Below are 22249 nucleotides of genomic sequence, written 5' to 3'. Positions count from 1 at the left end.
CCAACCTCTCCCATCCATGTATCTACCCAATTTATTCTTAAAGCTTAAGAGTGAGCCCGCATTTACTATGTCAGATAGTAGCTCGTTCCACACTCTCACCACTCTCTGTGTGAAGAAGTTCCCCCTAATGTTCCCCCTAAACCTTTCCCCTTTCACCCTAAAGCCATGTCCTCTCGTGTTTATCTCTCCTAATCTAAGTGGAAAGAGCCTACTCGCATTCACTCTGTCTATACCCCTCATAATTTTGTAAACTTCTATCATTTCTCCCTTCATTCTTCTACGCTCCAAGGAATAAAGTCCTAACCTGTTTAATCTTTCCTTGTAACTCAACTCCTTAAGACCCAGCAACATCCTAGTAAATCTTCTCTGCACTCCCTCAATCTTACTGATATCCTTCCTGTAGTTAGGCGACCAGAACTGCACACAATACTCCAAAGTTGGCCTCACCAATGCCTTATACAACCTCAGCATAACATCCCAACTCCTATACTCAATACTTTGATTTATGAAGGCCAGTATGCCAAAAGCTTTCTTTACAACCCTGTCTACCTGTAACGCCACTTTCAGGGAACTATGTATCTGAACTCCCAGATCCCTTTGTTCCTCCGCACTCCTCAGTGCCCTACCATTTACTGTGTATGTCCTACCTTGGTTTGACCTTCCAAAATGTAACACCTCACATTTTTCTGCATTAAATTCCATCTGCCATTTTCTGGCCCATTTTTCCAGTTGGTCCAGATCCCTCTGCAAGCTTTGAAAGCCTTCCTCACTGTCCACAACGCCTCCAATCTTAGTGTCATCAGCAAATTTGCTGATCCAATTCACCACATTATCATACAGATCATTGATATAGACAACAAACAACAATGGTCCCAGCACAGATCCCTGAGGCACACCACTAGTCACTGGCCTCCAGTCTGAGAAGCAATCATCCACTATCACTCTCTGTCTTCTCCCACACAGCCAATTTCAAATCCAATTTCGAAGAGGAAAAGTTTCTTCCTATCTACCCTATCTATGCCCCTCATAATTTTGTTTCCCTCTATCAGGTCCCCCCTCAGCCTTCTCTGCTCTAAGGAAAACAACCTTAGCCTATTCAGTCTCTCTTCACAGCTGAAACACTCCAACCCAGGCAACATCCTGGTGGATCTCCTCTGCACCCTCTCCACTGCAATCACAACTAGTCACCTCCTCAAAAAGATTAATCAAGTCTGTTAGACATGATCTCCCTCAACAAAGCCATGGTGACTATCCCTGATTAATCCCTGCCTCTCCAAGTAGAGATTAATCCTGTCCCTCAGAATTTTTTCCAATAGTTTCCCTACCACTGATGTTAGACTCACTGGCCTGTAATTACCTGGTTTGTCCCTACAACCCTTCTTGAATAATGGTACTACATTCACTATTCTCCAGTCGTCTGGCACCTATCCTATGTCCAGAGAGGATTTGAAAATTAGTCTCAGAGCCCCTGCAATCTCCTTCCTTGCCTTGCATAGCAGCCTGGAATACATCCCACCTGGGCCTGGAGATTTTCCACTTTTAAGCCCGCTAAAACCCGAATACCTCCTCCCTTTCAATGCTAATTTGTTCAAGTATATCACAGTCCCCCTCCCTAATTTCTACACCTACATCGTTCTTCTTCATAGTGAACACAGATGAGAAGTAATAGTTCAATCCTCCGGCTCCATGCATTAGATTGCCACTTTGGTCCCGAACGGGTCCTACTCTTTCCATGGTTATCCTTTTGACCTTAATATATTAATAAAATGCCTTAGGATTTTCCTTTTTCTTGCCTGCCAGTGTTTTCTCATGCCCCCTCTTCACTCTCCTAATTACATTTTAAGTGCCCCCCTACACTTTTTATACTCCTCTAGGGCTTCTGCTGTTTTCAGTCCTCTGTATCTGCCATAAGCATCCTTTTTTTGCCTTATCCAATCTTCTATATCCCTTGACAGCCAGGATTCCCTGACATTGCTGGTCCTACCCTTCACCTTTACAGGAACATATTGGCCCTGAGTTCTCACTATTTCCTGTTTGAATGGCTCCCACTGGTCTGATGTAGACTTTCCTACAAGTAGCTGCTCCCAGTCCACTTTGGCCGGATCCTGTCTTATCATATTGAAATCGGCATTCCCCCAATTTAGGGCCTTTATAGAATCACAGAATCACACAGTGCAGAAGAGGCCCTTCGGCCCATTGAGTCTGCACCGACATGTGAGAAACACCTGACCTACCTACCTAATCCCATTTACCAGCACTTGGGGCCCATAGCCTTGAATGTTATGATGTGCCAAGTGCTCATCCAGGTACTTTTTAAAGGATGTGAGGTAACCCACCTCCACCACCTTCCCAGGCAGCGCATTCCAGACCGTCACCACCCTCTGGGTAAAAAAGTTTTTCCTCACATCCCCCCTAAACCTCCTGCCCCTCACCTTGAACTTATGCCCCCTTGTGACTGACCCTTCAACTCAGGGGAACAGCTGCTCCCTATCCACCCTGTTCATGTCCCTCATAATCTTGTACACCTCGATCAGGTTGCCCCTCAGTCTTCTCCGCTCCAATGAAAACAACCCAAGTCTATCCAACCTCTCTTCATAGCTTAAATGTTTCATCCCAGGCAACTCTTGGTGAATCTCCTCTCCACCCTCTCCAGTGCAATCACATCCTTCCTATAACGTGGCGACCAGAACTGTACACAGTACTCCAGCTGTGGCCTCACCAAGGTTCTATACAACTCCAACATGATCTCCCTACTTTTGTAATCTATGCCTTGAATGATAAAGGCAAGTGTCCCATATGCCTTTTTCACCACCCCACTAACATGCCCCTCCACCTTCAGGGATCTATGGACACACATATCTATGGACACCTCAGAACTTCCTAGTGCCATGCCGTTCATTGAATACTTACTTGTCAAATTATTCCTACCAAAATGTATCACCTAATTTCAGAGTTAAATTCCATCTGCCACTTATCCGTCCATTTGACCATCCCATTTATATCTTCCTGTAGCCCAAGACATTCAACCTCACTGTTAACCACCCGGCCAATCTTTATGTCATCCGCAAACTTACTAATCCTACCCCCCACATAGTCATCTATGTCGTTTATATAAATGACGAATAATAGGGGACCTAGCACAGATCACTGTGGTACCCCACTGGACATGGGCTTCCAGTCACTAAAGCATCCTTCTGTCATCACCCTCTGTCTTCTACAACTAAGCCAATTTTGAATCCATCTTATCAAATTACCCTGTATCCCATGTACTCAAGACCCTAAAGGGTATGTACAGGGTAAATAGTGAGAAACTGTTCCCACTCAAATTCAAAATAATTGGCAAAAGGAGTAATAGTGATATGAGGAAAGATTTTTTCACTCAGAGGATGGTTGGGGTCTGGAACAAACTTCCTGAAAGGGTGGTAGTGACAGGTTCAATCGAGATGTTCAAACGGGAATTGGATTGCTATCTGAAGAGAGAGAATGTGCAAGGTTACGGGGATAAGGCAGTGGAGTGAGAGCCAGTGCAGACTCGATGGGCTGAATGGCCTCTTTCTGCACTGTAAAGATTATGTGATTCTGTAAGAACATTCCCAGCAACTGCAGGCCAGTTAGTTTAACACCAGTGGTGGGTAAGGTTTTAGAAAAAATAATCAGAGAAAAAGAATCAACAGGAACCTGGAGAGGATAGAGTTAATTAAGGAGAGCCAGCAACAGACTTGTAAAAGGCAGACTGTGCATGACTAATAGGAACATAGAGCTTCAGAGCAGGAGTAGGCTATTCAGCCTTGCTCCACCATTCAATAAGATCATGGCTGATCTCATGGTGCCTCAATTCCACTTTGCCATCTTCCTCCCATAACTCTTGACTCCCTTGTTTATCAAAAATCTGTCCAACTCTGCCTTAAATAAATTCAATGACCAGCCTTCACTGCTTTCTGGGAAAGAGAATTCCACATACTAACGAACCTTTGAGAGGAAAAATTTCTCCACATCTCCATCTTAAACAGTTCCTCTCTTATTCTTAAATTGTGTCCCCTGGTTCTAGTCTCTCTCATAAGTGGTATCACCCTCTAGTTCTTGATGTTCCCTTGTGTATCAAGCCTATCAAATCCTCTCAGGATCTAATATGTTTCAATCAGATCATGTCTTAATCTTCTAAAAACCAACAGGTTATGGGCCCAACTTTTCTTCCTAAGATAAGGCTCTCGTCCCAGGAATGAGTCAACTGAACTTTCTCTGCACTGCTTCGAAAGCAATTATGGGCAGAATTTTACATCCCCTGGGCGGGCGCGCACCAGACCCGACTGGGCATGGAATCGCGTGAGAAGACGTCGGGCGAGCATCCTGAGCTCACGTGATATTTCGCTCAGCGAGGGTGCACAAAAGTTGGAAGCTTGCCCGCCAGCAATTAAGAGGGCAAATTAAGCCCATTAACGGCGTGAGTGTCTCCGATTTTTCATGGTCCGTCCAACCTGACAGTCGACGGGCGGGCGAATCAGCCAGGCGGACTTTGCATTTTTCACGAAACCTCATCCAAGAGCAGGATGAGGTTTGTCTCATCAAATAAAATAAAAATAAAAGTCTATGGACAGCATTTTTTATCATGTCCATGTTCAGCTGCCTGACTGTGACGCTTGGACAATTTTGTTCCTGATTTTTCAAAACTTTATTTCATGGTTTGCGGGTCCGCAGCTCCCCGAGGAGCCTTCTCCCTCTCAGCCTTCAGGGAGCTTTCTCTCGGCACTCACCCAATGCCCACAGAAACGTCAGCACCCGCCCTCCTCCTGCCCCCCCAATCCCGGCAGCACTGAGCTTTTCCTCTCGCGTTTCACGTCGGCTGACTGTCAATTGGCCAGCCAGTGTGAAATCGCAATCCGTGGGTCCGGTTCCCGATCCCACCCACCCACGGAGTTGAAGATTCAAGCCCATATCTTTTTGCAAATAAGGAGATCAAAACTGTACACATCTGTTCCAGATGTGGTCTCACCAAGGCCCTGCACAGCTGTTGTAAAATTTCCTAATTTTTATATTCCATTTCCCTTGGCTGTCTTTCCTTTTGCCTTCTCAATCATTTGCTGCACTAATCCAAATTTAAATCTAAATCTAACTGAATTTTTTAATGAAGTAACAGAGAAGATTGATGTAGGGAATGCAATGGATGTTGTCCATATGGATTTCCAGAAAGCATTTGACAAAGTACCACATAACAGCTGGTTAACAGATTAAGGCTCATAGAATAGGAGGGCCGGTGTCAAATTGGATTTGAAAAAAATTGGCTCTCAGGCAGAAAACAGTGATCATGGTAAATGTTTATTTTTCAGACTTGGAGGAGTGGCAAACAGTGAGGATTATACCAATCGGCAGTGACAGGGCACAGCTATGCTGGAGGAATGGGCAGACACGTGCCAGATAGAATTTAATACGGAGAAATGTGAGGCGATAAATTTTGGCAGAAGGTTCAGGAAGAGGCAATATAGAGTCAGTGGGTGGAATTTTCCATTCTAGGGCTAAGGGCAGAATTTTCAGGTCAGTGAGGCAGGGTGGGGTGTGAAAGAGCGCAGGCCCCGACTCAGGGAATACCCCCCACCCGTCTGCATAGGGAGTGTTCAGCGCTTAATTGGCGGCGTGACCCCAATTGAGGGCGTCGATAGGGTTCGTGCCCACCTCAGCACAAACCCCCCAACGGGGGGAAATTTCTGTCCTAAGTCTCGTGGTGTGGGCAGGAACCAGAATGCTGGCCTAACTAATGATACAGTTGGGGGTTTCCTGGAACTTGGCGTGGCGGGCCGAGCTGGACAGCATGTGCCATGCCGTCATATCGAGACGCCATATTTAAAAGGCACCCGAACATCAGCTTACCCACCATTAAAGGAGGAGATGGCCCATTGATCAAACGGAGCTCTGGCCCCCAAGTTCAGTGACAATTCCCTCGAAGTCCTGCTCAATGGAGGGGCACCTTCTACCCCAAGAATGGAAGGAGGAGTCTGAGCTCCCGGACCAACCCTGCATGACAGGAAGTCTCCAAGGTGGTTAGTGCCCAGCACCTCCACCACGGGACTGCCCTGCATTGTCGAAAATGGATGAATGACCTCATCCACACGGGCCTCAGTAGCAAGGGCACCAACTGTGCGGCCCATAGATAAAATAGCTACTCAATGTGACAAGGTCATGCCTCATAGCCCCACTGCAGTCCAACTAGTCTACAGGTGGAGAGGCCACTGTGGGTCCCTGACCCTTCCACACAGAGAATGCTGTTTGTTGTGGGGAAAGGAGGTTAGGCATTCAGAGCACCAGCAAACACCACTAATGACATGCCTCTGTGAGCCTTATCCTTCTATCTACATGGGCTCACTGCTCTGGAGGATGCTGCACCAGAACCCTTTGGACAACCTACAGTACATCACTCACATGGCACACAATCCAGTAAGGATCCATGCATAATGTAGTCACATAAAAATCTAAGGGTCATGCATTCCTCAATGTTGGAGGCAGCTCATGTAGTCACTCACTCTTTCCTCTCTCACTTACAGGTCCCACCAAGAAGAGGGCACGGAAAGAAGGGGAAGCCCTTGTCCAGCAGTTCTTCCAGTCCACAGAGGACCAATGACATTGGGGAGGACATTGCACCAGTAGAGGCATCACAGCAGTCACCTGCAGCCTCCCCCAGCACAGACTCACACCTTGGTGGATATTAAATGTGGTTCAGGCAGGGTATCACATTCTGGTGGTTACTGTACGAGCATGTGTCTGCAGCAGGAGAAGGCAGGATCAGCCAAGCTCGCTGGCGCTTGGAGGACTACTGGGAAAGAGGCATCTGCGACGTCCGAGTGGGATGATGAGCCTCTGGGATGGGCCATGTACAAGATGCTGGAGATGCAGCGAGAGGCGGGGGAACATCAGGTACAGGTGTTGAAGGCCCTCAACCGGGTGGCAGGTGAGATGGAGGAGTCCATCCACCTGCTGCCTGATGAAGTGGTGCCGACATGTGCGCGCATCGAGGTCTCCATGGGAAGGATGGCAGTCGCCATGGAGAACCTGGTCCAGCAGAATACCCAGTCTCTGCTGGAGATGCGCGGAGACCTGCACTCCATCGCTGTAACCATGGGGGAGCTTTTGCAGTGGCTGCACAAAAGGGAGATGGGGACCCTCAGCCTCCCTTCTCGTGCCCCTTCTCCTCAAGGAGCCAGGCAGGGACCCTCGGGCACGTAATGGGAAGGAGTGGCTGTTGACGACCTGCAACCTCCACCCAGGACTCTCTGAGGCTGCACAGCCCTCCGGAATCCCCCTTGGCTGTGACCCCTTCAGCTTCATCCTCTGTGACCACAAAGGGAGTAGGCTGCCCCACAGCAGGACAACCAAAGTAAGCCTGGGCCCTCCAGGCCTCAGGCCTCCAGAGGACGCCTAGCAAGGTCATCCAAGACAACAGGGCAAAATGGTCAGCAGGCTGCCTCCACCCCTGTTGCAGATGTCGAGTAGAAGTGGTAAGGAACGCAGGATTTAGCAGTTTTGATTTCACACGTGGTTGCACGGGTACACTCAGATTGTTAACGCCTGCGCTTCACCCCCTCCACCACCATCTTCAGAGGGACACCCCAAGCTGGGTCTATGTCCCCCAGAATCAGGCATGTGCAGGGAGGCAAAGGTCATTGCCAGGGCCCTGGCGAACCAAGCGCAAGAAGTCTCCCGTGCGCACTGAGCCTTTGCTCTTCACACCCTCATCTGTTCCAATGCCCCAGCATTGTCAGTACGACATGCTGGGGTTTCCCTTTAGTTGTCCAGTTGAGATGACCTGCCGCTCTGCCCACCCCTCATGACCCAACTCCCATGCAGCATCTCGAGATCTCCACCACAAGGCTCCGGTTATTTGCGAGTGGCCACGGTTTGTGTAAAATTTGATGTCCAGTCCAATACCTTTACCCCTCCCCCACCCGACCCACACTTTACCGCCCCCCCCCATAAACACTGACCCTCCAGGTGTAACATTTGACCTTCCCACAGTTACCCTTCAACCTACCCCCATCACCCATGTCCATATCCCCTACCCAAGGAGCCCACCCCCATCACAACAGGCATGTCCCCCCCCCCACCTCACCCTGCCTGTTCCCAGAATCTGCTTCTCCTTCTATATCCCCTCCAATAACCCTCAGCACCCTTTCACCTGTTACCGCCAAACCCTCACTCTACTGGCTCCCACTGTCTCCTTTAACCCCCACCAGCCATTCCTATCACCAATTCCCTCAGTATGCCCCCCAGGGCTCATCTGTTGACACCAAAGACCCCTTCCTCTGAAACCCTTTCCCTTCTTCCCCCCACGCCAGTTCACACCTGCCAATCCACACCAACCCCTCCCCTCAACTACCCTCACTCCAACATGGCCCTTCCCATCCTCCCGCTCCATACCAGCTGACCCATTCCATGACTCTGGCAGCATCTCTAACCACCCCCAACCTCTCTCACCCCCTCCAGGTTTCCACACACGGCCCACCTCTTCATTCCTCTCCTCCCCGCCTAATGCCCCCACAGCACAGACCATTACCGCACAACAGTGCCTAATGCAGCCGTCCACCCACAGCTTGAAGATCCACCTCCTGGAAGCCCCTGCAATAGAAGATCCACCTCCCCAAAGCTCCTGCAGTAGAAGATCCACCTCCCCAAAGCTCCTGCAGTAGAAGATCCACCTCCCCAAAGCTCCTGCAGTAGAAGATCCACCTCCTCAAAGCTCCTGCAGTAGAAGATCCACCTCCTGGAAAAACTTGCAGCTTGAAGATGCACAGTGTTGATGCTCCACCCACTGATGAACTTGGTACTCCACGCTCCATGGTCGCTGGAGGCCACCACCTTCCAATCTCCGCAAACTGCCCCGTGCCTGCGTCAGGTGTGTATCGACATGTCCACGCTATGTTGGACCGGAAGTGTTCCACCAGTGTGATATCCCGCTGGTAGTGAAGGTGATTGGACAGGGCCTTCACCTTCATGCAAAACAGTTTAACACCCACCTCTGGCAGGAATGGCAACCGGATATGACGGGCAGGAGTGCACATTCCCCCCACCATGTCACATCAGCGGGAAACCAGTCGTTCAGCTCCTGCCACATTGTCCCACCCCTCCCACCAGCACCTACCATTAAACCCAGCATGGTGGGGGAGGGGGACTGGGAAATTCCACCCAATGCCACCGTCCTAATGGGTGTTCAGAAACATAAGGATCTGGGGGCTCATGTGCATGGATCTTTGAAAGTGGAAGGACATATTGAGAGAGTATTGAGCAAAGCATATGGAAACTTGAGCTTTGTAAATAGAGGTACTGAGCACAAAAGAGGGAAGTTATGCTGAACCATTATAAAAGTCTTGTTAGGCCACACCTAGAGTATTGCATCCATTTCTGGTCACCATGCAGTAGGAAGGATGTAGGGGTGCTTGGGTGGGAGCAGCGGAGGTTTACCAGAATTGTTCAAGGGTTGAGGAATTTTACATATTTGTATAAATATGGCTGCCCTTCAAAAAGATGATCAGTGTAATTTACTCATTTAACAATGGCATAGTTGCCAGCATATTACAAAGTGGTACGATATAAGATGCCTTTCCTGTCATTAACAGCAACAAACAAGGCTGTGCATTGGCTCCAGCTTTGTTTGCCATGTACTTCTCAGCCCTGATCCAGTTCACACTCAAAGATCTAGACATATTCAATTCAGGACAGATGACAACATCTTCAATTTGCAAATGTTCAAGGCTTGCATGAAGCTGCTGAGTGAACTCTTACTCATGGACAACTGTGCTCTCGCGGCACATATTCTGGAGAACAATCAGCTGCTTGTTGATCGCTTTGCCTAGCATCAGGAAATGTTGGCCTGACAATAAGTCTAAAGAGGACAATGACCTTGTATCAATCCGCCCATGGCCATATACTGCAAGATCTTCCTAACACTATCAAAAAGACATCCCTCCATTCAGTCACCCCTCCATTAGTTCGCAGTTTTGCTATCTTGGGGGTAACCTCTCCAAAAACACTGTTGAATGATGAAGTCAACCATTGCCTGACAAAAGCAGAGACAAGTGTATTGAGGACAAGGGATCATGGCACAAAGCCAATGCCTCCATCCATCCCTCCAATACAGGCTTCAAATGTAGTATTTGCAACGAGTTACGCAAATAGAGACTTGTTCTAACGCCACACAAGAGACATCAACTTAGGAGAGGCAATCGTGCAGTGGCAAAGTCACTGGACTATTAAGTCAGAGGCCCAGGTTAATACTCTGGGGTCACGGGTGCGAATCTCAGCATGTCAACTGGTGGATCTTGAATTCAATTTGTAAATCTGGAATTGTTACAGTAATGATGACCATGAAACCATTCTCATTGACATTAAGAACCCATCTGGTTCACTAATGCCCTTTAGGGAATGAAACCTGCCATCCTCACCAGGCCTGCCCTACATGTTACTCCAGAGAAACTTCGGCTCAGGGTTGATGAGCTGGAGTCTGAGCTGCAGACACTGCAACACATTAGGAAGGGGGAGAGTTACCTGGGCACTGTGTTTCACTGCCCTTCCTGTGCAGGCTTCTGCTCCTCATCCCCAGTGACCTCTAATTCTGAGGGTGCAGCACCTATTTCCTGATGCTCAAGTGGAACCTGAATAGCCAGGCCCATGTGATGCCAGGCAATGACTTTTCTATGGCAAGTCCCTCCCTCCATTTAATGTTTAAACAGGAACTTCTCACCAAGCAGCCCACGTGCAGGGTAGAGTAAACTTTAACACAAGCCCAGCATGTTGGTAATGGTTCATTATTCTTATGAAATAAAGCAAGATCTACTCACCTATTTCTGCTGAGATCCAGCGTGAAGTCCTTTCCCTCTATCTTCACCGACATGCTGATGTGGTTTGGATAGCTTCCCTACATGGGACACAAATAAATACATGTTGTAAAAGGGTGCTTACTCAAAGGCAGAATTTTATATTCCATTCCCCTCGCAATAAATGTCGTCTTTCCTTTTGCCTTCTTACTAATCCAAATTGAAATCGAAATCTAATTGAATTTTTTAATCAAGTAACAGAGAAGATTGATGTAGGGAATGCAATGGATGTTGTCCATATGGATTTCAAGAAAGCATTTGACAAAGTACCACATAACAGCTGGTTAACAAAATAAGGCTCATAGAATAGGAGGGCCGGTGTCAAATTGGATTTGAAAAAAATTGGCTCTCAGGCAGGAAACAGTGATCATGGTAAATATTTATTTTTCAGACTTCTGGATGGTGGACTGTGGTGTTCCCCAATGACCACTGCTTTTTTCCTATATATAAATGACTTGGATATTGGGATACAAAGTAAAATTTAAAAATTTGCCAGTGATACCAAACTTGGAGGAGTGGCAAAGAGTGAGGATTATACCAATCGACAGTGACAGGGCACAGCTATGCTGGAGGAATGGGCAGACACGTGCCAGATAGAATTCAATACGGAAAAATGCGAAGCGATGAATTTTGGCAGAAGGTTCAGGAAGAGGTAATATAGACTCAGTGGGTGGAATTTTCCATTCTAGGGCTAAGGGCAGAATTTTCAGGTCGGCGAGGCAGGGTGGGGTGTGAAAGAGCGCAGGCCCCGACTCAGGGAATACCCCCACATCCGCATAGGGAGTGCTCAGCGCTTAATTGGCCCGACCACATAAAATGGCGGCGTGACCCCAATTGAGGGCATCGATAGGGCTCGTGCCCACCTCCGCACAATCCCCCCAATGGGGGGAAATTTCTGTCCTAAGTCTCGTGGTGTGGGCAGGAACCAGAATGCTGGCCTAACTAATGATACAGTTGGGGGTTTCCTGGAACTTGGCGTGGCGGGCCGAGCTGGACAGCATGTGCCATGCCGTCATATCTAGACGCCATATTTAAAAGGCACCCGGACATCAGCTTACCCACCATTAAAGGAGGAGATGGCCCATTGATCAAACGGAGCTCTGGCCCCCAAATTCAGTGACAATTCCCTCGAGGTCCTGCTCAATGGAGGGGCATCTTCTACCCCGAGAATGGAAGGAGGAGTCTGAGCTCCCGGACCAACCCTGCATGACAGGAAGTCTCCAAGGTGGTTAGTGCCCAGCACCTCCACCACGGGACTGCCCTGCATTGTCAAAAATGGATGAATGACCTCATCCACACCACCAGGGATAAGCAAACCCTCAACTTCTCACACTCACCTCACCCAATGGTAAAAGGGACATGGGCCTCAGTAGCAAGGGCACCAACTGTGCGGCCCATAGATAAAACAGCTACTCAATGTGACAAGGTCATGCCTCATAGCCCCACTGCAGTCCAACTAGTCTGCAGGTGGAGAGGCCACTGTGGGTCCCTGACCCTTCCACACAGAGAATGCTGTTTGTTGTGGGGGAAGGAGGTTAGGCATTCAGAGCACCAGCAAACACCACTAATGACATGCCTCTGTGAGCCTTATCCTTCTAACTACATGGGCTCACTGCTCTGGAGGATGCTGCACCAGAACCCTTTGGACAACCTACAGTAAATCACTCACATGGCACACAATCCAGTGGGTTATTTGTAAGACTGGAAACATGAAAAAGGTGCATGAAACATATATTCTCCCAACCCCATCTTCTCCTTTTGCACAGGAAAATCTGAGGCACATCGGGAGGGAGAGAGAGAGAGATGGGATGGAGCCTCAAAGAACAAAGAAAAGTACAGCACAGGAACAGGCCCTTCGGCCCTCCAAGCCTGTGCCAATCATATTGCCTGTCATTGAGTGAGAGGAGCAGGCAGCCCAGCTGGTGGGGAAGGGACCAGACCAAGCCTACGCAGATAGAGAGGTCGGCGTCTGTCCTCCATCCAGTAAGGATTCAGGCATAATGCAGTCACATAAAAATTTAAGGGTCATGAATTCCTCAATGTTGGAGGCAGCTCATGCAGGTACGGAATGTAACCAAGAAGGTTAATGGAATGCTATCCTTTATTACAAGAGGATTTGAACATAAAAGTTGGGATGTTGTGCTTCAGTTATACAGAGCGTTGGTAAGACTACATCTCAAATACAATGTGTAGTTTTGGTCTCCTTATTTAACGAAGGATGTTAATGCATTGGAGGCGATTCAGAGAAGGTTTACCAGATTGGTGCCAGGAATGAGCAGGTTGTCTTATGAGGAAAGGTTGGACAGACTGGGCTTGTTTCCACTGGAAATTAGAGGAGAGGGGGATGACTTGATTGAAGTATCTAATAACCTGAATGGTCTTGACAAGTTGGACTTCAAAAGGATGTGTCCTTTTGAGGATGAATCCATAAGTAGGGGACCATGTTTTAAAATTAAGGGTCACCCTTTTAGGACAGAGATGCAGAGAAATTTTTTCTCAGAGGATTGCGCAACTTTGGAATTCTGCCTCAGGAAATGGTGGAGATGGGGTCATTGAGCATTTTTAAGGCAGAGTTAGATAGGTTCTTGTTAGGCAAGGGAATCAAAGGTTATCAGGGCTAGATCGGAATGTGTAACTCGGTCAAGGGCACTTTCTCTCACTTCACCTTGTGAGTTCGGCTCTTTCGTCCATGTTTTAACATGGTTATAGATGGTGGAAAGGCTTTGGGGAGTCAGGAGGCAAGTTACTTGCCACAGGATTCCTAGCCTCTAACCTGCTCTTGTAGCCACAGTATTTATGTGGCTGGTCCAGTTCAGTTTCTGGTCAATGGTAACCCCCAGGATGTTGATAGTGGGGGATTCAGCGATGGTAATGCCATTGAATGTCAAGGGGCGAATGCTGCAGCTGACCTGGTGTTGGATCTCCTTGTCAATGGTGGCCTTTTGAGAGTGGTGGCTGCCAAGGTGAGGGAATTGCTCAGCATTATCCAGAGTCTCTATCTCAACATATATGGGAGGTGAACTATTTGGCTGACCAGGTATGAGTTGATATATGAGTTTTGTTTTGGCATCACTTCAGGACAGGCTGAGTTTCTTGAATGCAGAATTGAAGAAATCAAGAGCATCTGGCAAATCTGGCACCAAGTGGGCAACACTATGCAATCATCCATAAAACTGCAGATCATGTATGTCTATGGTGGTCAGTTTAGTCCTGGCACAGAGATGACTGAGGTCAATGAGTTTTCCCTCTAGGCGGTATTTAATGCTGAGACCAGAGGGCAGTCGATCTTTCGTGAGATGAATAGCCACTGTCAGGTAGATTTGTAATTAGTACAGGGGCAATCACACAGCTTTACTTGACCACTGTCCAGGTTTTGAAAGTGTCTGTTTCAAATCTTCCACTCAAGACAGTTGCAAATATATCATCATGAAGCAGTTGCAGGATTGTGATGAATTTCCTTGGAAATCCAAATACTTGACACACGATCCACAAAGCCTCGCGATTTACTCAGTCAGGTGCTTTGGTCAGGTCGATGAATGCAATGAAGAGTTTCTGGTGCTGTTCCTGACAATTTTCTTGGATTTGTCTAGCAACAAAGACTATGTCGGAGGTTCCTCCACACAGTCTAAAGCCACATTGTGTCTCAGAGGATTTTCTTAGCCAGACGTAGTTCGCAATTCAGGAGAACGTGTCAAAATTATCCCTACTGTGTTCTCAATTCCCCAGTCCACCCAAGTCCCTCTGAATATCAATATATACAAGGTTTGCCTCTTTTTAAAAATATTCTGCTTTACGTTCTTACAAGCAAATTGAACAACCTCAGACTACTGCACATTATACTCCAAATGCCACCTTGTTGCCCTCCAACTCTGCCTGTCTACATGTCTTTGCAGTCTTTTTTATATCCACCTCATAGCGTGCATTCCCACTTAGCTTTACATTGGCAGCAATTTCGATATATTACTTTCTGTCTCTGCATCTAAGTCATTAATATAGATTGTAAATAGCTGATGTCCCAGCACTGATCCTTGCAGCACTCCACTAACCAACTTGAAAATGTCCCATTTACCCCTACCTCTTGCTTCCTGTCTGTAACCAATCCTTTATCCATGCTAATATATTACTCCCAAACCTATGAGCCCTTATCTTACCTATGAACCATTTGTGTGTAATCTTATCCAATGTCTTTTAGAAGGTATACTAAATTTCTTCCTTCCCCTTTAACTAACCTACTAGTTACATCCTCAAAAATCTCTAATAAATATGTTGAAACTAATTTCCCTCGTAAAACCATGATGGCATTGTCTGATTATACTCTGATTTTCTAAGTTACATTGTTAATGCTTCCTTACTTAAACACTTTCTCGAGAACTAATGGCAGACTAAATGGCCTGCAGTTCCCTGTTTTCTCTCTCCCTACTTTCTTGAATTGTTACATTTGCTAACTTCCAATCTACTGGAACCATTCCAGAAACTAGGAAATTTTGGAAAATCATAACCAGTTCATCCACTAACTCTGTTGCTACATCTTTTAGTACCCTAGATTGTAGGCCATCAGGCCCTGGGGAGGTTACAGATTTTAACCCCTCAAGCTTCTTCAAGACCTTTTTCCTGCTGATATTAATTACCTTCATTTCCTCATACTTTTTGGTCATAGATTACCCTCTATTTCTGGTATGTAACTTGTGCCTTCTACTGTGAAGACAGACATAAAATATTTGTTCAGTAGCTCTGCTATTTCTTCGTTCCTCATGATAATTTCTCCTGTCATCTCTCGCAATCTGTTTTTAATATTCCTAACTAGTTTAGTCTCATATTCTATGTTTTTCCTTTTCAACTTTTTACTGGCTTTGTGCTGGCTTCCAAAACCTCAGACTTACCACTATTCTTCTAATCCTATTCTTAACCTCCTTAGTACACCATGGAACGATCTTTATTGCTCAGTTTTTGTTTCTCAAAGGAATATATTTTTGTTGAACATTTTAAATGTTTCCATCATTTATTAACTGGTATACATTTTTGTCTATTTACCCAATCAGCCTTAGCCAACTCTCCCCTTACAGCTGTGTAATTTGCTTTGGTTAAGATTATTGTTTGGGACTCAAATATGTTGGCTCTCAAATTTAATATGGAATTCAATTGTATTATGATCACCTATTTCCCAGTGGATCTTTTGCTATGAGATTATTAATTCACCCTGCATCATTACACAATACTAGCTCTAAAATAGTCTTATCCTAGTTGGTTCCACAATGTATCACTCCAGAAAGTTGCCACAAAATCATTCGACAAACCCATCTTCCTGTCTACCTTTACCACTTTTAGTTGGAAGAACATGGAGAGGCAATATAAAATAGAGGGCACAATTCTAAAGGAGCAGACAGGCCTGGGTTTATATGTATATAAGTCATTGAAGGTGCCAGGATACATTGAGAGAGCATAGGCTTTATCAGCCGAGGCATAGAGTGCAAGAGCAAAGAGGTTATGTTAAACTTGAATGAAACACTAAATTGGTCTCAACTATAATATTGCATCGAAATCTGGGCCCAGCACTTTAGGAAGGATGTGAAGGCATTAGAAAGAGTGCAGAAAAATTCATGAGAATGTTTCCAGGGATGAGGAACTTCAGTTATGAAGATAGATTTGTAGGCCTGAGGCCTGAGGCCTGCAGCCACTAACTTTTGCAATTTTGTATTTTTGCATTTTATTTCAGCTTTATTCTTGATTTTAAGCCAAAAGTGAATATTTAAAGTTATTTTGTATTAAATCTTACATTGATCATAACTCAGCTCTGATTGTGCTTTGATTAATTAATCAATAATAATCAGTAGTGACCTGTTTTCCCAGAGCTTGTGTTTTCCATACTGGCCATGCACAGCTGGTATTTAGACTACATCTTTGTTTCCCATTTTTCAAACTAGAATACTAAAATGCGTTGCCTTTTGTTTATCCTTCTTCTCACTGCATTCAGTGACCCTTGGACCACAGGCCAGGGCGATGAGTAACCTTATGGAGGTCATCAGGAGGTGAAATTTGATTGATGGGCATAACACTTGAAAGGTGACAGATGGGAAGACACCATCAAAAGAGGCGTAAGCAAATTGGATATTGTGAATGGCCTTGCAGTGCCTGTGAGAAGAATTGATAAGAACTGAGACTTGTTTTGGGAAAGGACTGTACCAGACCTCAGAAGGTTGGAATGAAGCCAGAAATTTGGCTTAAAGGGACACTGCTTTGAGGACTCACTGTCGCAGCCGTAGTGGAATAATCACCACTGAAGACGGGAGGAAGGGCCAGGGATGGAGTGACTGACCGTGGTGCCCACAGGAGGGTTACTCAGTGACTTGGTGATGTACCAAGGAGATGGTAGCATGTGTACCACTTTAGGGTGCTGTCGTGGAACAGACTAGATTGGGCTCATTCTTTGTGCTTTAGAAAAATCCAACTTTCTTCTTTTCTTATGATATATATAAGGTGCTTTTTCCTTTCAATAAAGTTAACTTTCTTTCTTTTCACTTATTTTTCTTTTATTTATATTATCAATTGTAATTGTCATATTATTATTGTAATCATGATTCAATATTCAATAAAATTGTTATTTTAACACATTACTTGTCATAGTCACTCATTCCTGTTATGTCCATAGCGCGGTTCCGAACCTAAGTGAGACTCCGAAAGGGACCCTCCCTACAGATTGGAGAAGTTGGAACCGTTTTCCAGGCTGAGAGGAGATTTAATAGAGTTATTCAAAATCATGAGGGGGCTGGAAAGAGTAGATAGGGAAAAATTGATCCCACTCATGAAGGGATCAAGAACAAGGGGGCACGGATTTAAGGTAACTAACAAAAGAAGCAATAGGGACATGAGGAAAATCTTTTTTCACCCAAGTGATTAGGATCTGAAAATCACTGCCAGAGAATGTGGTGGTAGCAGGTTCAATGGAGTTATTCAAAAGAGAACTAAACCATGATTTAAAAAGGAACAATGTGCAGAATTACAGGGAGAAGCAGCGGAATGACACCAGGTGAACTGCTCATTAGGAGAGCTGGTGCAGACATGATGGGCCAAATGGCCTCTGTCTTTGCTGTGACAATTGTGTGATTCTGTGATTTGATTGGTCCAGTCTGATGAAACATAGAAACATAGAAACTAGGAGCAGGAGGAGGCCATTCGGCCCTTCCAGCCTGCTCTGCCATTCATTATGATCATGGCTGATCATCCAACTCAACAGCCTGCTCCCAGCTTTCTCCCCATACCCTTTGATCCCTTTCGCCCCAAGAGCGATATCTAACTCCTTCTTGAAAACATACAATGTTTTGGCCTCAACTACTTTCTGTGGTAGCGAATTCCACAGGCTCACCACTCTCTGGGTGAAGAAATTTCTCCTCATCTCAGTCCTAAATGGTCTACCCCGTATCCTCAGACTGTAACCCCTGGTTCTGGACTCCCCCACCATCGGGAACATCCTTCCTGCATCTACCCTGTCTAGTCCTGTTAGAATGGTATAGGTTTCTATGAGATCCGCTCCCCCACCCCATTCTTCTGAACTCCAGCGAATATAATCCTAACCGACTCAATCACTCCTCATATGTCAATCCCGCCATCCCAGGAATCAGTCGGGTAAACCTTCGCTGCACTCCCTCTATAGCAAGTACAACCTTCCTCAGATAAGGAGACCAGAACTGCACACAATATTCCAGGTGTGGTCTCACCAAAGCCCTGTATAATTGCAGCAAGACATCCCTGTTCCTGTACTCGAATCGTCTGGCTATGAAGGCCAACATACCATTTGCCTTCTTTACCGCCTGCTGCACCTGCATGCTTACCTTCAGTGACTGGTGTACGAAGACACCCATGTCTCGTTGCACATTCCCCTCTCTCAATTTATTGCCATTCAGATAATAATCTGCCTTCCTGTTTTTGCTACCAAAATGGATAACCTCACATTTTTCCACATTATATTGCATCTGGCATGCATTTGCCCATCCACTCAACTTGTCCAAATCACACTGAAGCATCTCTGCATCCTCCTGACAGCTCACCCTCCCACCCAGCTTTGTGTCATCTGCAAATTTGCAGATATTACATTTAATTCCCTCATCTAAATCATTAATATATATTGTGAATAACTGAGGTCCCAGCACCAATCCCTGTGGTACTCCACTAGTCACTGCCTGCCATTCGGAAAAAGACCCGTTTATTCCTACTCTTTGTTTCCTGTCTGCCAACCAGTTTTCTATCCATCTCAATACACTACCCCCAATCCCATGCGCTTTAACTTTACACGCCAATCTCTTATGTGGGAATTTGTCGAAAGCCTTCTGAAAGACAAATAAACCACATCCACTGGCTCCCCCTCATCAACTCTACTAGTTACATCCTCGAAAAATTCCAGTACATTTGTCAAGCATGATTTCCCTTTCATAAATCTATGCTGACTCTGTCTGATTCTGCCTCTGTTTTCCATGAAGATTAAAGTCACCCATAATTATTAGATTGCCTTTGTTACATACTCCAATAATTTATTGTTTAACGCATAACTACTGTTAGGGGCCTACATACTACTTCCCTGCAGTCGAGGGGAGAGTTCTTTCTCCTCCCAAATCCAGTGCTTGAAGTCCTGGTCTAAGCCTAAGCCCACCAGCTCTGAAGACCTCAGCTGGAATACCATCAGGGCTGCAGGCTTTGTTGTTTTTAATCCATTTGATTGGTTCTTGCAACTCTCCCATGTTGGTTCACCCATTGAAGTGTTTCTCTCTTATCCATAGCAAGGAAAATCCTTACACCCATTCTCCTGAATCACCTACTTCCTGTGACGAAGGAAATCCTCCCAGTGAATCAGTTTGGCTTTAGATCTTCCAAAACTTCCGAAAAGCGAATACTACAACTCCAGTCTTCAGCCAGCTGAATTCAAACATCCACATCAAAGAATTCCTCACTGTACTTTAACTTTGGACTCTGGAACTCATGTGAACTAATATTTATCTCTGTGGTTGTTGTATTGTAAAACTCCTATTCTCTATCCCCCACCTTTGTGTGTGTGTATGCGTGTGTGTGTGTGCGTGCGTGTGTCTGTGTAGAACAGAGTGGGACGTGGCAAACACTCCCTGGGTTTTTTGAATGCGAAAATAAACTAAACTTCTGAGTTAATCCTGACTCGAGATTGGTGTGGATTTTTAGTAAACTGGATCACAAAAACCGAGGGATTGGGAAAAAAATGCCACTGATTGTTTTTTAAATTAATTCAAAACACCTCATGTTTCAGGACAGGCGGTAAGAGGAAATCAGTGCAGTTTGTGTGTCTCTCTCCTGTCCGTAACACTTGGCAGTTCAGAACCTGAGCACTGTTGAAAGAAAGAGATACACTGTTTGAGCTTTTCACCTTACACTCATCAGGGCCTAAGCCAAATCTCAAAAGGGGCAACAACTTATGCTAAATGAGAAAAAGGTGCTGATTATTGGCAAGTCGGCTCTGGTCAAGGCATTGTCTTGGAGAATGTACCAAGCAGCTGCTGTCCCCCACGGTTTTGTTTAATTCAAAAAACGTATAATGCTTGGACATGTTCCTTTTGCCTGCAGAGGACAAGTCTCCTGTATGTGTAGTTTGCTTCTAGCTAGCTAAAGTGAGCCACATTGCAAGCCCAACAGATTAAACAAAAGCTTGGGAGACACTAGTTCCCTGGGGCATTCTCCACAGCATCACCTCAACCGGAGGTGACTTGCCAACCGATCAGCACCCTCTTATCATGCAATATATATTGTTGCTCCCTTTGAAATTTGGCATTCTCGATGATGAGTGCAGATGAACAGCTTCGAAATTAGGTCTCTTTCTTTCAGCTGTACAAATATAAAGATTAATGCCACTATGTGACTGAAAACTAAAAAGTAGCCCTCGAGAAAATCTCAAAAAAGGCCCTCGAAAAATATATATTTTGGCCCCAGGACAGCACGTATGATGAGAAATAGGGAGGGACCAAGGATTGATCATTGGGGGATTGGAGGAGGATAGTGCAGTCAACTGTGTCAAAGGCTGAAGACAGGTTGCGAAGGAATAGGAGGGAAGGTTTACCTTTGTCACAGTGAAATGGGACATCATTTGTGACTTTGATAAGAGCCGTTTTGGTCCTGGGGCAGGAGCAGAAACCTAATTGGAGGAATTCAAACATTCAGTTCTAGGAAAGATAGGAAAATGGGAGACAACAATATGTTCAAGTGCTTTGGAAAGGGGAGGGAGGTTGGAGAACCATTAAGTACCCTGCGTGCAGGAACAATTTAGATCACTCCAAAAAATAGGGTGAAGTGACAGGTTGGGTTGTGTCGATGCAATCAGGCTGTCAGATTAGTTACCTGAGGCAGCAGGGTTACACTGCGTTTCTGTTTCCCTGCTAAAACATCTGGGAATACAAACTTGTAATCCTTCAATTCTTCAAGTAGCTTTTCCTGGTGAAATCGATAACCTGTGTGAATTACAAGGGGAAATTTCATGGCATTTAAGAGCAAAGTAATATGAGCGCCGACAATCTGAAATCGAAACAGAAAATGCTAAAAACGCTCAGCAGGTCTCACAGCATCTGTGGGGAGAGAGAGGAAATTAACATTTCGGGTCGATGACCCTTCATCAGAACCAGGAGTGTCAGAAATGTAACAGGTTTTAATCCAGGCAGGGAAAGCAAGGGCATGAAAAGGACATTAAAACAAACAGTTTTGTTGATGTGGTGTGGGAGGACTGGAGGACTGCTGATGTTATACCTCTGTTTCAAAAGGGAGGAAGAGATAGACCGAGTTATTTCAGGTCACTCAGCCTAATCTCAGTGGTGGGCAAATTATTACATATGAACAAGGAACAGGAGAAGGCCATTCAGCCCCTCGAACTTGCTCCGCCATTTAATAAGATCATGGCTGATCTGATAGTAACCTGAAATCTGCATCCCACCTACTCCCGATAACCTAGCACCCCCTTGCTTACCAAGAATCTATCCACCTCTGCCTTAAAAATATTCAAAGACTCTGCTTCCACTGCCTTTTCAGGAAGAGAATTCCAAAGAGTCACCACCCTCTGAGTGCAAAAATTCCACCTCATCTCTGTTTTAAATGGGCGACCCCTTATTTTTAAACAGTGACCCCCTAGTTCTAGACCCTCCCACAAGAGGAAACATCCTCTCCACATCCACCCTGTCAAAAACCCTCAGGATCTTATACATTTCAATCAAGTCGCCTCTTACTCTTCTAAACTCCAGTGGATACAAGTCTAGCTTGTTCATCCTTTCCTCCTAAGGCAACCCACCCACTCCAGGTATTACCTTGGTAAACCTCCTCTGAACTGCTTCCAAAGCATTTACATCCTTGCAAAACATTCTAAGGGACAATATAAATTGTCATTTACATGGGCAGTC

General features: G+C 45.7%; 1 protein-coding gene across 3 annotated transcripts in view; it reads right to left on the bottom strand.

Moving 5' to 3' along the window:
- LOC121279949 (disintegrin and metalloproteinase domain-containing protein 12-like) overlaps positions 1-22249 on the bottom strand; it is a 375022-nt gene that overhangs the window by 319835 nt on the left and 32938 nt on the right. For all 3 annotated transcript variants that reach the window (XM_041191570.1, XM_041191551.1, XM_041191560.1), the window contains exons 2-3: positions 21204-21313; positions 10821-10897 (exon numbers count right to left, since the gene is read on the bottom strand). In XM_041191570.1, the coding sequence (XP_041047504.1) occupies positions 10821-10897; positions 21204-21313 (187 nt within the window). The remainder of the gene's footprint in view (positions 1-10820; positions 10898-21203; positions 21314-22249) is intronic.

Source organism: Carcharodon carcharias, chromosome 1 (assembly GCF_017639515.1).
Source record: "Carcharodon carcharias isolate sCarCar2 chromosome 1, sCarCar2.pri, whole genome shotgun sequence".
In the NCBI taxonomy this organism is placed as follows: domain Eukaryota; kingdom Metazoa; phylum Chordata; class Chondrichthyes; order Lamniformes; family Lamnidae; genus Carcharodon; species Carcharodon carcharias.
Note: the sequence above shows the minus strand (reverse complement) of the source record. Positions and strands in the feature narration are given on the sequence as shown.